Below are 12834 nucleotides of genomic sequence, written 5' to 3'. Positions count from 1 at the left end.
GAAGCCAGGCTGGGTGCTTGGTGCAGAGGTGAACATGAGCAGGCAGCTATTTCCAGCCCCGGTGCTGCCCTCTGATGCGTGGCACCCTGCCCTCGCAGCACACACGGCAGATGGCCAAGACAGCTGCCCAAAACAGGGACTCTGCCAAACCCTTTCTGCAGCAGCCACATCCCCCGTTGCAGCCCGACCCTTTCCCCAGCGCATCCTGCTGTTTGCACCTCTTGTCGTCTCCGACACAAGGCCAGGGAAACAGTGGCGGCGGCGTGCATGCGTACAGCATTACAGTGGCATTATATATAGCATGGTTTTCCTCTCCCTCTCTCTTAGCACTGGACTACTTGGGTAAGAAGTCACCATTCGGGTTTGGTGCTCTGTGCTGGAGCTCACCAGTCCCAAACCAAGCAGCTCCTTGGCACACGAGCAGCGTAAGGGCTTGGAGCCGGGGGAGAAGCCGGCAGCTCTGCGGCATCCTGATATGTTTATCGCCTTCCCCGTTGTTGCTGTTTGTTTTTACAGCGGCGATGGCTAACGACACTATTCCTCAAACTGGCAGTCGCGCCTGCAATCGCTGCTAAGAGCCGCCAAAGCCACTGATGGAGGAGCTGTGGCGGAAAGCCAAGAGGCTGTCCGAGCTCGCCTCAGGGCCCTCGCCCGGTGTCTGTGCGCCAAGTGCTGCTGCCCTGACACGGGGTAAGCTGGGGGAGCCCCGATAGAGTCAGCAGGTTTTCACAGGTTTCCTAGAAGGGCAAAAATCCCAACACATCCCTGCACACAATCCGGTTTCTGCCTCGTTCCCTTGCATTCCCAGCAGAGGCATCGCGACCCGTCCCTGCCCAGGAAAAACCCAACCTCACCCTTACAGCTCCAGGGAAAGCAGCCCTGTGTTCCCTGCACCAAGTGTCATCTCGCAGGCGCTTGCCCTGGCAGGAGGCTGGCCCGGCTGTGTGCGTCCAGTCTCCAGGCTGGTGAACAAGCACCGTGCTTTGCAGCCTGCTCCTGAGCTATCACCCATCTCGGGCATGCTGACATTGCCCGGCTCTTCCCACGGTGCCCTTGGCTTTGCCAGGCCATCGCTCCCTCTTGCACGCCCGTTTGCCACTGGCTTTGCCCCTGTGCTTTCAGAGAGTGCCCGCGGGCCCGCTCCCACCAGCCACACAGAGCCGCTTCCCTACAGCATGGCAGCAGCTGTGGAGATAAAAAGACACCATCATCCCACATACAACTGGGACAGCCACATCGGGATCCTCCCTGCGGTGCACAGGAGACATCAAGCTTCCTGCCCTAATGCCACTCACTGAAATACGGAGCCCCTACTGCTACTCAAAAAAGTTTACTTTTTTTTTTTTTTAAGTAGACTCTTAAAGGCCTGAAGTTACCTGCAAAGAAGGTTGCGTGAAAATCACACTGAGCTGTATTTATTTTTTTAAAAAGAGTGCTAATTTTAGCTGCTTTCTTCACTATGATGCACTACAGACTGAGCAGCACCCAACTCTCCGGTCAATCTGGCTGCGGCGCACATACGGAATAATTAAACCCTGAACAATTCCTCCCTTTTCGTCTGTTTACTTAACAGAATTTTTTTCTTCCTCATTGGGAAGCCATCAGCCAGTCTCTCCCTCCCTGTTTTTCGCATGTGCATATTTGTTTTGAATTTTGCTTGGACAGTCACTGAAGTGTACAAAATGCAAATTACAAGTGTATGGGCTTTGCTGTACAATTAGAGCAAAAAAAAAAAAAAAAAAAGTGGCATGGGTCCTCTGCTTTGCTTGTGTTTGAACAGCCAAAGAGAGGGATCACATTTGAATTATTTTTTTGTTGATGGCCTGAATTCCTAGTAAAGCCAGGAAGTTTCATTACAAAGCTGAGCTCTATGCCAGGGTAAAGAGTATGATAGAAGGAAAATAAATGCAGGAGGGAAAGAAAAACCTCTCAAACTGGCAGCAAAATATATTTCACATGAAATGTGATGCTGCTGACTCCTCTAAGCGGGCAAAAGGTGCACCTGAAGAAGGTGGGAAGGAAAAATGCCATAGCAAAGATCCCTGTAACAAGCTGTGAGGACTTGCGTGGAGGGAAGAGGCAGGGGACACACACCTCCCCAAACACTTGGTGCCGCAGCACCTCTCCTCCACAGCCTGACACACCGGGGCCCAGCAAGGATTCTACAGAAGAGGAACGCATTGCCATTTTCATTATTAATTTTGGTAATGGCTTACCCGGTTTTTGGTGTGCTCGGGGAAGGAGTGCATTGCTCAGCTGAGCTGGCAGCCAAGCCAGCCCCCCTGGGGCCCTAGGAAGTCGGATGTCCTGTCTCCAGGGGCCTTGGCTGGAGAAATTCTGCATAATCACATTGATCAATTTAGCACTTAGGCAACGTTAACGAAATCCCCAAACAATCCTAAGTGTCAGTCCAGCCGCCCGAAACTCCCACTAAGGACTGGTACAAATGTAACGGATCTAAAAGCTGCTATTAATGGCCTGATCCTGAGTGCAGCGAGGCACGGAGCACACACCAGCTGTGCTGCCAGGAGCTGGGGGTGAGCTGCAGGTCTTCATGCAGCAGGAACGGGAGCTTCACTTTCCTAAAGGATAGAGCCCCAATGCTCTGAAAAGAAACACGGAGTTCTGAAACACCACTTTGCTTCAACTGAGTGTTCTTGTTAGCAAAGAAAGAAGAAGGAAGAAAAACCCCAGATATTTGTATAAAAATAATCATCATTTTATTACATTCCACACAATACATCTTCAAAGAGTTTCAAATTTCCACAAGATATTTTTCACACACAGACAACTGGGCAATGCTGGGGATGTCAGGGCTCAAGGAGGGGGGAGAACTGGGAATAAAAATCTTGAAGTGACCTTTTGTTTTGTCTTTGGTGATTTTGGTTTGAAAGACAGGGTGCCATATTCTCCTCTCTGACACACCAATGCGCACTTGCTAAAGTCCATGGGAGTGAACCTGGTCAAAGCGAGGAGATCGTCTGACCTAGGGAGATTGAACTGATGACTTTGGAAATGTGATGGCATCATCTGCTGACATGGCTTGGGCTGATCTGAAAATGTAGCAAGCACATGCCAATATTTCATGTCTGGTTTAATTTGCAGCTGGCTGGGGGGTGGGAGGTGGGTGGGGTGGGATTCCACATCACATACCATATGCACTGCAACACCAGTGCTGTGTAACGAGGAGGCTCACAGAGAAAGCACCCCGGCCCTGGAAGCCCTTCTACTGCAAGGTGACAGGAGCTCCCCTGGTGTCCTTTATAGCTCTGCTGGGACAGGCACGTCCCTGTCCCCCTGAAAACCTTGTGGGAGCCAGGCCCCAGGGGAATGCTGCCCTGAGCACCCACCACCCTCAAGGTGTTCACCATGCCAAGTCATCCTGGGTTTTTCTGCGCTCCCTGCTTCTTTTAGACACTTGCTGCTGCAGCTGAGAGGGGTCCTGCTGAAATCTATTAAGTAAACAGCACGAAGAGCTGAAACAGGCTGCACGAATAAAGGCAGTGAGGGAGGGGAGAGTGACACCCCCATTGACAGAGATGCCCTGGGGAGAGGGCTCCTCTGCCATAGAGGCCAATACCACGTATGCACAGCACCATTTGTGTTTCCACTTTTTCCCCAGACCAAAAGGAAGCTCAAGACTGCAGGGAAGTTAACAGAGCTGCTCGCCTTGATTCATTTTATGCAATATTCATGGCCAAAGGAGGGGTGGGGAGCACTAGCAAGTTTAGGAGGGGGCAGGGAATCTGATCACTCATCACAAATGAACACAGACAAGATGGAGAACCTTGCTCACTGGAGGTACTTTTTTTGCCTGCAAACAGATTAGAGTTAACGATTCAAACCACTTTTGTATGTCATCATTCAGCAATTTATATAAGGCATTTCCACTACAATATGCTGGGCCATTCAACACCGGGAGGCATGTTGGAGGCTCCATCTCGCCTCCCCGGTTAAAGCAGCAGCAATAGCTGGGGCCCCCAGACGTGCCTGCTAGGCTTTGCTTGCTAAACGTTACTGACACTTTAAGAAGCAGAACATTAGCAAACGCAAAACTAATTGACATTCTAGAAAGTCAACTGGCAATTTTTATGATTCAGCAGCTATGAATTGGGCAGAGGAAAAAAACCAAACTCAAAACCCAGAACGGGGAGTTACACATGTCCCTTGAACATTTCTAGCAGAAAGACAAGGAGGAGCCCTCTCCCCCTTCCCCATGTAAAAGCAAAACCATCAGCACCCAGAGTGAGGATACTTACAAAATAAATAAACTTTCAATTCTCAAGAAACTACAGTATTTAGCATCCACCTTAGACCTGCTGAAGTCTATGTGTTACCCTAAGGCTGGCTTTAACAGATATAAACAAAACATTCATTATGAGCTTCTCTGATATAAGGCAACTTTAAATAGATTCACTTGCGGGTGAGGGAAGAGGAGGGTCCCCCCCTCCTCCTTCCAAACAATGGCTGTGTTATCATGTTGGCTGCAGAAAGAATAAGATGGAGAGATCTTACTTTTTGGACGTCTATGAACCTCTCTGGATTCTTCTAGTCATCTGAGGTGGACATTCCTACTGTCCAGCCTGGCCTCTTCTTCTCATTTTGCACCCGAGACATTAACGCTATCAAACAAGAAACCCAGCCAAAGCTAGATAAGGCAACAAAAAAGCATCGCTGTCTTCCCCAAGTAAACAAATCAGGGTATTTACCACAAAAGTGTCCCAGACCTTCCAGAGGGGAGGCAGGAAGGGGGAAAATTAAAAAAAAAAAAAGTATTCCCTGTGCAAGTAGAAGCAACAACAAGCAAATTAAAAAGGGGCTGTTTCTAAATATACATTCAGTCAGTCAGACGCACGCACTCCCATGCACACTCACATACACAGATTTAGCGCGCAGGCACACGAGCTGCACACACAAGCTTCCAGGCTCACCATCAAGTTTCCTTGCAGGTTGCCTACCAGGAGGAGAAAAAAAGAAACCAAACAAACCTACCAACAACAAAAAAAAGTACTCCCCAAACAAACAAACACAACAAAACAAAAAAACCCCACCCGACACCCCAAGAGTCCTCGAAAAGTAATCGAAAGGGAGCGTTCACTTCTGAAGTGAAGGGGTGGTGTGTCTCTTCTGGCGATCCAAGATGCAGCATTAGTTTAGAGTTTGTAAAAGATTCGGGGAGGGCTGGGGGGACGGAGAAGGGACGGAGATGTCTAAGAGTTCACACGTATGCTAGGTAAGGAAAAAAGTGCAAAACTGAGGCAACGTATTTGAAGTCTTAAGTTTCTGTCTGTCTGTTTTGTGTTTTGTTTGCTCTCTTGTTCCTGTTCGGCTCTCAGCAGCGTGAGCTGGGGTCTTGCTCTAGTTTTATGGTTAGGGTGGGCTCCACGGCCACGGGGGCCCCGTTGGCATAGTGGGAGGTTTTGTAGGTGATGGAGTGATCGCTCTTCTTGGCCGCATAGCGGAACCGGTGATAGTGGAGCACAAGGGCCAGCGCGACGGAGACCAGCACCACAACAGCACCTCCGGCGGCAATAACGTAATACCAGTAGGCTGGGATGGGCTGCACTGACACCGTGTCCACTGTGGGCTCGGTCCCTGGCAGGAGGGTTGCCCCTGGGGAGGAGACACAGAACAGGGTTGCTAGGTGGGAGGCATGCAGACGCACAAAAAGAAACACACATGCTTTCAAGAGTACAGCACGGAGTAACACGAAGTCCTGGGGCCACCTCCGGATACGGGGCATGCGCCTGGGAGGAAGGCAGCACAGCCTGGCGTTTGCTGAGCCCGCATATTCAAGCGCCTTTTTCTTCCCTTTTAATTAATCAGACTGCCTGGGCCGCAACACAAATTCCATATGCACACTATTATTACTGTTATTTCTGGCATCAACAAATGTTTTTTTCCCTTCTTTTTTTTGGCTTTCTCCAGATCAGCCGCCTGGTTTTGTCTCCACATGGCAGATGTTGTCAAGCAGTGACAAAACACATCATGTTCCTAATTGGAGGAAGAGCATAATCTCAGATGGCCAAGGAAGTTACCACAGGAGACTGGGAAAGAAATTACAGGGAGAAACATTTGTCGTTCTTATGGAAAAGGCAGAGAAGAAGACCTCTGTCTGAAAGAGCTCTGCACACAGATCTGGTCTCAGTAGGTCCCCCCTTCACAGACTTACAGATTTCCTTATTATTTTTCAAAGTGAGAAAGGATGGTTACGGCTATTTACACAGCACGGGCTGTGAAATTCAACCCAACACTCACATAAGAAACTCATGCTCTCTGCAGCTTAAGCAAGCTGGGACTATGAACGCATGTGGATGAAGCAAACACACCTAGGGAGGGCTGGAAAAGCACCTGCCTCCCTTGAATTCAAGGGCAGGCAGCACCCAGGCTCAGCCCAGCCCCGCTTAACCCTTCCTCCTCTTGCAGCTGCAGCATGTTGGGAGGCAGGACACGGCTCCAAGGCGCTGCTCCTGCTTCCCAGGTCATCCTGGGACAGCTCGGCGCACATCTGGTGATCAGAGGCGTGTAGGACCTCACTGCCAGTCCGCAGAAGCATGCACACACACCCGCCTCCGGCAGGCATCGAGGAATGAAGCACCGGTGTCTGTGCTCACGCCCACGGCCCCAGAGTGGCTCTGTTCCTCCTGCACACGCTGCTCCCACCTCCCAGCTCTGCTCACGGGGGCACGCTGTAAATAACTTGGGAGAGATGCACTTTTCCACCACATTTACTTACTGACTACGTAAAGGGGGACAAAGTCCTCAGGGAAACTCTCCAAAGGGTTCTCTCTGCTGTTGGACACTGACACCCCCCCACACTCCTCTCACCCTCTCCTTTTGCCCCCAGCCCGCTGGCGAGGGGCAGCCCCCTGGCTGGGTGCCGGCAAGTAGAATTTTGGGGGCTCTTGCAGTTCGGTGTCAGCATATTGTTGAGCACTGCGCTAACCAAACTACAGCTTGGTTTCCTGAGCAGTTTTGGAGGATGCCAAGGGGAAAAAATCAAAACAGTGCAGGATGCACCCGTCTTTGCTAGCAGCAAGGGCATCTCACAGCATGGCCTCTTGCCCTCCCCTCCAAGCACTGCCCTCCCCTCCAAGCAGAGCCACCGGCTGGCACATTTGGGATGGCGACAACTTTTCTGCTGCTGGTAGCAGAGCAGATGAGGCAAAATGATGGTTTCTTTGCCAGTCACAAGGCTTCTCTCCCCTCCCCACCCCCCAAAACCCAGGCAGCACAGGGAGTGAAAATAAGAATGAACACCGCATCCAGATGCATAGCTACAACAAAAAAACCTCAAAACCAAGAAAAAAACCACACAGCAAGACAAATCCTGCTTTTACAGAGCAGGAGGCTGGGAACCACCCACGTATTTGTCATTGTAGGCAGTAAATCTGGATGTCTCAGGAGAAGCCTACCTGCCAGATACGCCGCCCTCGCCCCGTCTCACCCCAGCTGCCCCTTGCCACCAGGAATGGGGGTGGCCCTGTCCCTCCTGCCCACCAAAAGCGCCTGGGGAAGTGGGGTCTGGGATGGGCTGTGTGTTGAGGGTGCTGAAGGCAGGGAGCAAGCAGGCAGCCCTCCAACCTCCTTCTCTACCTCCACCAGCCACCCTGGCACAGGGGAATGAAAGCGGCACATCCCTGCACATCCCTCACCCAGCTGCATAGCAGGTAGCAGAGTGGGACACCCCGTGGGGACCACTGCCAGACCCCCACCAGAGTGAGCATATTCAACACTGCCTTGAGCATCACTGATAACCTGCTGCTGTCTCCCACTGCAGATCCAGCCAGCCAAGTCACCCCAGGCCTGCATGCATCCCACCGCCATCCCCGATGGATCACCAACACCTCGCCTGTGCCTGACAGCACCAGGGCGTGTGGCCAGCCCCTGGGAAGACTGCAGGGCTGCTCTGCAGAGGCCACTCGTGTTTACGCTTGGTGACAGTCTGTGCTTGCACAGCAGCTTGCTCCAGGGAGAGATTTACAGGCAAACAGCTTCTCACACCACTGATATGCATTGGGCCCCGCTGGTGGAAACCGGGGTAGGGAGATAGGGGCAGGTGTCAGGGATGCCGATGGCTCCTGAGCCTGCAGGAGAGCAGCACTCCCCCCTGAAAAACAGAGGTGGGGAAAGTTTCCATGGCCTCCCGACATCTGTACATTGCCCAGTGCAGGGCTGGGAGTACAAAGGGTGGGTCTGGCCATAGAGAAGCACGTGCCATGGTGCCCAGCCTACATCTGCTGCCCCTTCCCCATGCACCCCTGCCCTCTGCCTGCCTGGGGATGGAGGGAGGCAGTGTGATGTGCCTCAGATGATCCCTCTTGTAAGAAGGATCCCTGGGGGATCTCGAAGTAGCTATGAGTTCAGGACAACCTCTGCTTGGCTCTGACCTGTTCCAGATGTCCCCATGCAGCAGCCAGGGCTGCGAATGTGGGGGGTGGCGCAGAGCCCCTCCTCAGCCCCTGCTTCCGCACCTCGCAGCCCTGCTGGGGAGATAGCAGAAATCTGGAGAGTTCATTTAGCAACTGAAGTCATTAAGGAATCACACTCAGTTGTCTCTAAGCCCTAACGAAGCCAATTCCCAACATTAATGATTGTTCTTACTTACACTGTCAGCCACTAAATATAGCTGCCCGTCCACTCAGCACACAGCGCTGATGTTATCTGCTCTGTTTTTACTGGCTCTGCTGCTCTCTGGAAGTTTTCTCTTATATCAGTGGAAAAGTTCCCTGCTCAGGGAGATGGAAAAAAAAATCCATCTTCTTAATAATTTTTCCAATCCCCTTTGCCTTCCCCCACACAGACACACACTTGCCCTTCCTCATTTATTCACTAGGGCTCTCGTCTTAAAGAAATGCCTCCTGCTGTTCCTGCCAAGTTTGTGGGTGCTGTGTTTATGCATGGCTTGGGGCACAGCTCAGTGAAAACCCAGTTTAATCTCTACAGGATGGATGATTTCACGTGGGTGTGCTGCTGGGCTCACACCTCCAACCTGGCCAGGTACAGCCCCCACCTGTTCCCAACAGGGAAGACTCTACAGGGACCAGTTTTAGAGCTGTGCAGCAGAAATCAAACCTCAAAATAAGCAAGACCAAAAGTCATCTGGAGGAAAAAAAGGAGAAAATCCTTCCCAGAGAGCCTCCTAGAGGGCTGCCTGCTTTGCTCTGCTGCTGCCATGTCACAGCTCGTACTCCTCTCCAAAATCCCTGACATTAACTGCTGTGGACAAGCAACACAGCTGGACTTTCTGTAGATGGACAGATGAAAGTGAGCGTTACACTCATGTAATCTGAATGCCACAAAACTGGTGTCAGCCTCAACTCCTTAATTGCTACCTGTCATTTCTCTAGGAAGATATCCTTGTCTTGATTTCAGGATACCTGGCGTGGGAGAATCCACCAGTCCCAAAGGCAAATTCTCCCCTCAGTTTGTCTCCACGCTCCTTGAAATATATCTCTTATTTTTAGCCTGGTATTTATCTAACTCCTTGCTTCTAGCCACTTGTTATACCTTTTCTTTATGGGTGAGATGCATCAACTCTCAAATGCAGCACAGTTTAAGCACACTTGACTGGTCTTGTAAGATCCAGACCCACTAACTGAAAGATATTCCACCCACACAATTCTCTTATTTGTCTTGTGATCCTGGAGCCTGTAAGGTGCATATTTTCAGCTTTGCTCCCAAGCCAAGAGAGAAAGGATTTGTTATTATTTTTAACAGCATCTGACTTTTTCAGCTCATGATGTAATTGCGGGAGTGGGGACTAGAGAACATCTCAATACTTCCTGCAAGGTCTTTCTTCTTGAGCTCCCTTTTTTTCTCCAGCCAGGGAATCCTTCCCCTCCTTTTGCCCTCTCCTGTTGGGTATCTCTGTCTTCCCCTTATTTTAATGGGGGGAAGCTTTCTCCAGTCTTCATATTCACTTCTTCATGTTTTTCCTCTGCATTTTGCTCCTTTTCTGGTGTCCTGGTTCCGGTGGGAATAGGGTTAATTTTCACAAGGAGCTGGCAGGGGACACAGCCTGGACAGCTGACCTAAACTAGCCAAAGGGTATTTGATAGTACCATGTGTCATCACGCTCAGTATATAGCTGGGGGAGCTGGCTGGGGTGGGAGGGCAGGAACCGCTGCTTGGGAGTGGGCTGGGCTTTCTGGTTTTGATATATTCCTTTATCAGTACTATTGTCATTGTTTCCCTCTTTCCTTTTGTGTTCTGTTAAACTGCCTTTACCTCAACCCACTAGTTTTGCTTTTTCTTCCAATTCTCCCCTATCCTGTCGCAAGGCGGGGAGAGTGAGCAAACGGCCACATGGTTCTTTTTTGCCGGCTGGGGCTAAACCATGACACCTGGTCACTCCATCCCTCTGCCCCATCTATTCCTGTCTGTCAGCCAGAGAAACCTTTTCAACCTTTTGCTGCAATTTCTCCCCTGTTGTGAGCAGTGCTAGGATGTCCTCCAAGGAGCTAGCAACGGGCAGAAGCCCACTGGTGCGAGCTGGAGCTCCTGTGTGAAGGGGAGGTGTGCCTGCAACAGCATCTGCCTGTGGTGCCCAGGGACCTCACTGTGCTGGGCACAGCAAACGCTGTCCCTACCCAGCCAGCGTGCCCTGGGGAATACGACAGGGAAATGGAGGCATACAGCTAGCAGGGCATGGGGTAAAGGGCAAAAGAAACAACATGAGTTAGCAGGACTTTGGGATAGACTCAATGTGAGAACTCAGAATAAGGTTCAAACTGAGTATGACATGCATGTTACAAGCCCCAAAAGACAAGGATGCTGTTTGCAAAATAGGTACCAGACCAGGTGCAGGACAAAATAGAGAGATGGTTTAAGTAAGGAAGGGCTGTGAGGCTTTAACTGTCAATGGAGAATATTGCAGCAGCTTTTCAGTAACACCACAAGCCCAAGCAGCAGATAAATAAGCAGCCTGCAAACAAGCAAGCCCAAATACCTAGTTGTTACACTATGGGTATGACTGAAAAATATGGTGTTGTGCCCTGTGCCACACGCCTGCCTCACACCCCAGGGATGGAGTTGCACACAGGACTTCAGTCTCAGTGTCTACTTTTCCTTTACTGCCATAGCTCGCAATGCATGTACCTACCAGAGACAGCTTGCCCCACACAGGATGCAGCTGCTTCTAGGGTAGAGCCCAGCCATTTTTAACAACCCACCAGCAGAGTAGAGTGCGGGAAGAGTAAAGACATCATGTTCAACTGAAAGCAAACGCTGTGTTGACTGATCTGGCAAAACAACTTTCAAAGTTAAGGGGAGCCCAAGGTTTGCTCTTTGTCGCAACACAACCCCCAGATACATTCCAGAAGAGGCAGGCAGGAAAACAAAATCCAAAATCAAAACATGGGGATAAACCCCAAACAGACTAAACTGATCTTCTCTGCAAAAGCGGATAGCTTTCCCACCCCAGAGCATCCCCACTTACTGCTCAGAGTGAGGCAGTTTTTCCAAGTTCCTCACCTTTTCTCTTACCCTGTATGTTTGATCAGAGAAATGCTGGTTTCTATCCTTCAGGCTAATATTAAGCCATTAAACGCACCATTTCACCTTGTTTTCCTTTTATTGACTGTCACCTTCAAAGCTCTTCATGGCAGTTTGCTCTCCCACTTCTACCTTCCATCTCCCTTCCCCTTCCAAGCAGAGCAGCCCCACCGTCCTTCGCCAGCAGCTCAAACACCACCACTGCCAGAGCATCCGTAACCTAGAGAACAACCTTCCCCCACACTGACGTAAGTCATTGCCACCTCATTTCACTTTTAATTGGCTACTGGTTTTTCATTTCAATCAGTTGATACCTACCCTTTATTCCTCAGCCTTCCCATTTTGGGCTCTGCTGCTCTTCAGGAGGCTGGATGCCTCGTGATGGCAGGTTTCCTAATGCTACTCATCCCCAAGACAGTGGGACTTGTCTGTTTGCCTGCTCCCTGTCACCTAGCAGGAGTCAGAGGATGTCACCTCCTGCTGCTGCGGCGGGGGAGGTTTAGCACACACTTGCCATTTCACTGCTCAAGAACATTTGCTGTTACAAACACACACATCGCTTTCCTTTGATGTAAAAGCCCATGCCAGCAGAAAGAAACCACTGAGAGGAGTCCAATTTTACCTGGAAAGTAGTTGTTCTCACCTGGGAAAGCTGTGATGGGTTCTGCAAAGATAAAAACAACCTAGTATTAGAGAGGGGAATATTACACACAAGGCCACAGTTCATGTCTCTGTTGATCCATAGCAGTCAAGCCAAGCAGGCATGTGGCTGTGCCCCACAGAAGCCACTCGCTGAGAACAGTGTGCAGGGTGCTAGCCAACCTCAGCTGGACAGGAGAAGCCCTGTCTCAGCTGAGGACTGACCAGACACAATAAGCTTCAACTCAGACACAGACTTCAGAGAAAAATATGTCTTAGGTTGAAGATCATTTGGATACAGCTGTCTGGCCTGAGTCATCCAAAGAAAAAGCCCCACCTGGCCCAGTGATGAAACCCTGAAACCCCCTAAAATTTCCAAGAGCAGTTTGGTTTCTGGCTCAACTCTGGCATCATTATTCACATGGGAACCACATTACTTCTGGGCATCGATGCCATGCTCCTCTATCTCACAGTGCCAAGAAACAAAGGCAAGTGATTTTTTTCTTCTTTGAAGATACTTTGAAGAAGTAATCTATTACAAATTACTGGATCTGAAAAGCAATAATCAGTACTTATTACTGATTACTTTCTCGCAGAAGTAATAGACTTCTGATTATTTTTAGATTACTTCTGCATTATGCCTGTGAGTCACAGAAGCAGACTCTGGCTCTACTGAGTGCTATGAAATCATCACTCAAC

At 50.1% G+C, this 12834-nt stretch overlaps 1 protein-coding gene across 4 annotated transcripts in view; it reads right to left on the bottom strand.

Moving 5' to 3' along the window:
• Positions 1-12834, bottom strand: part of NRP2 (neuropilin 2) — an 87525-nt gene that overhangs the window by 5796 nt on the left and 68895 nt on the right. For 2 of the 4 annotated variants that reach the window (XM_074144905.1, XM_074144906.1), the window contains exon 15: positions 12140-12160. In XM_074144905.1, the coding sequence (XP_074001006.1) occupies positions 12140-12160 (21 nt within the window). Of the gene's footprint in view, positions 1-5332; positions 5614-12118; positions 12161-12834 lie in introns of those variants that run through there. The other 2 variants (XM_074144907.1, XM_074144904.1) reach the window with 2 other exon arrangements.

The sequence above is a fragment of the Numenius arquata genome, chromosome 3 (assembly GCF_964106895.1).
Source record: "Numenius arquata chromosome 3, bNumArq3.hap1.1, whole genome shotgun sequence".
NCBI classification, from domain to species: domain Eukaryota; kingdom Metazoa; phylum Chordata; class Aves; order Charadriiformes; family Scolopacidae; genus Numenius; species Numenius arquata.
The sequence above is the reverse complement of the archived record's forward strand: the minus strand, read 5'-3'. Positions and strand labels throughout refer to the sequence as shown.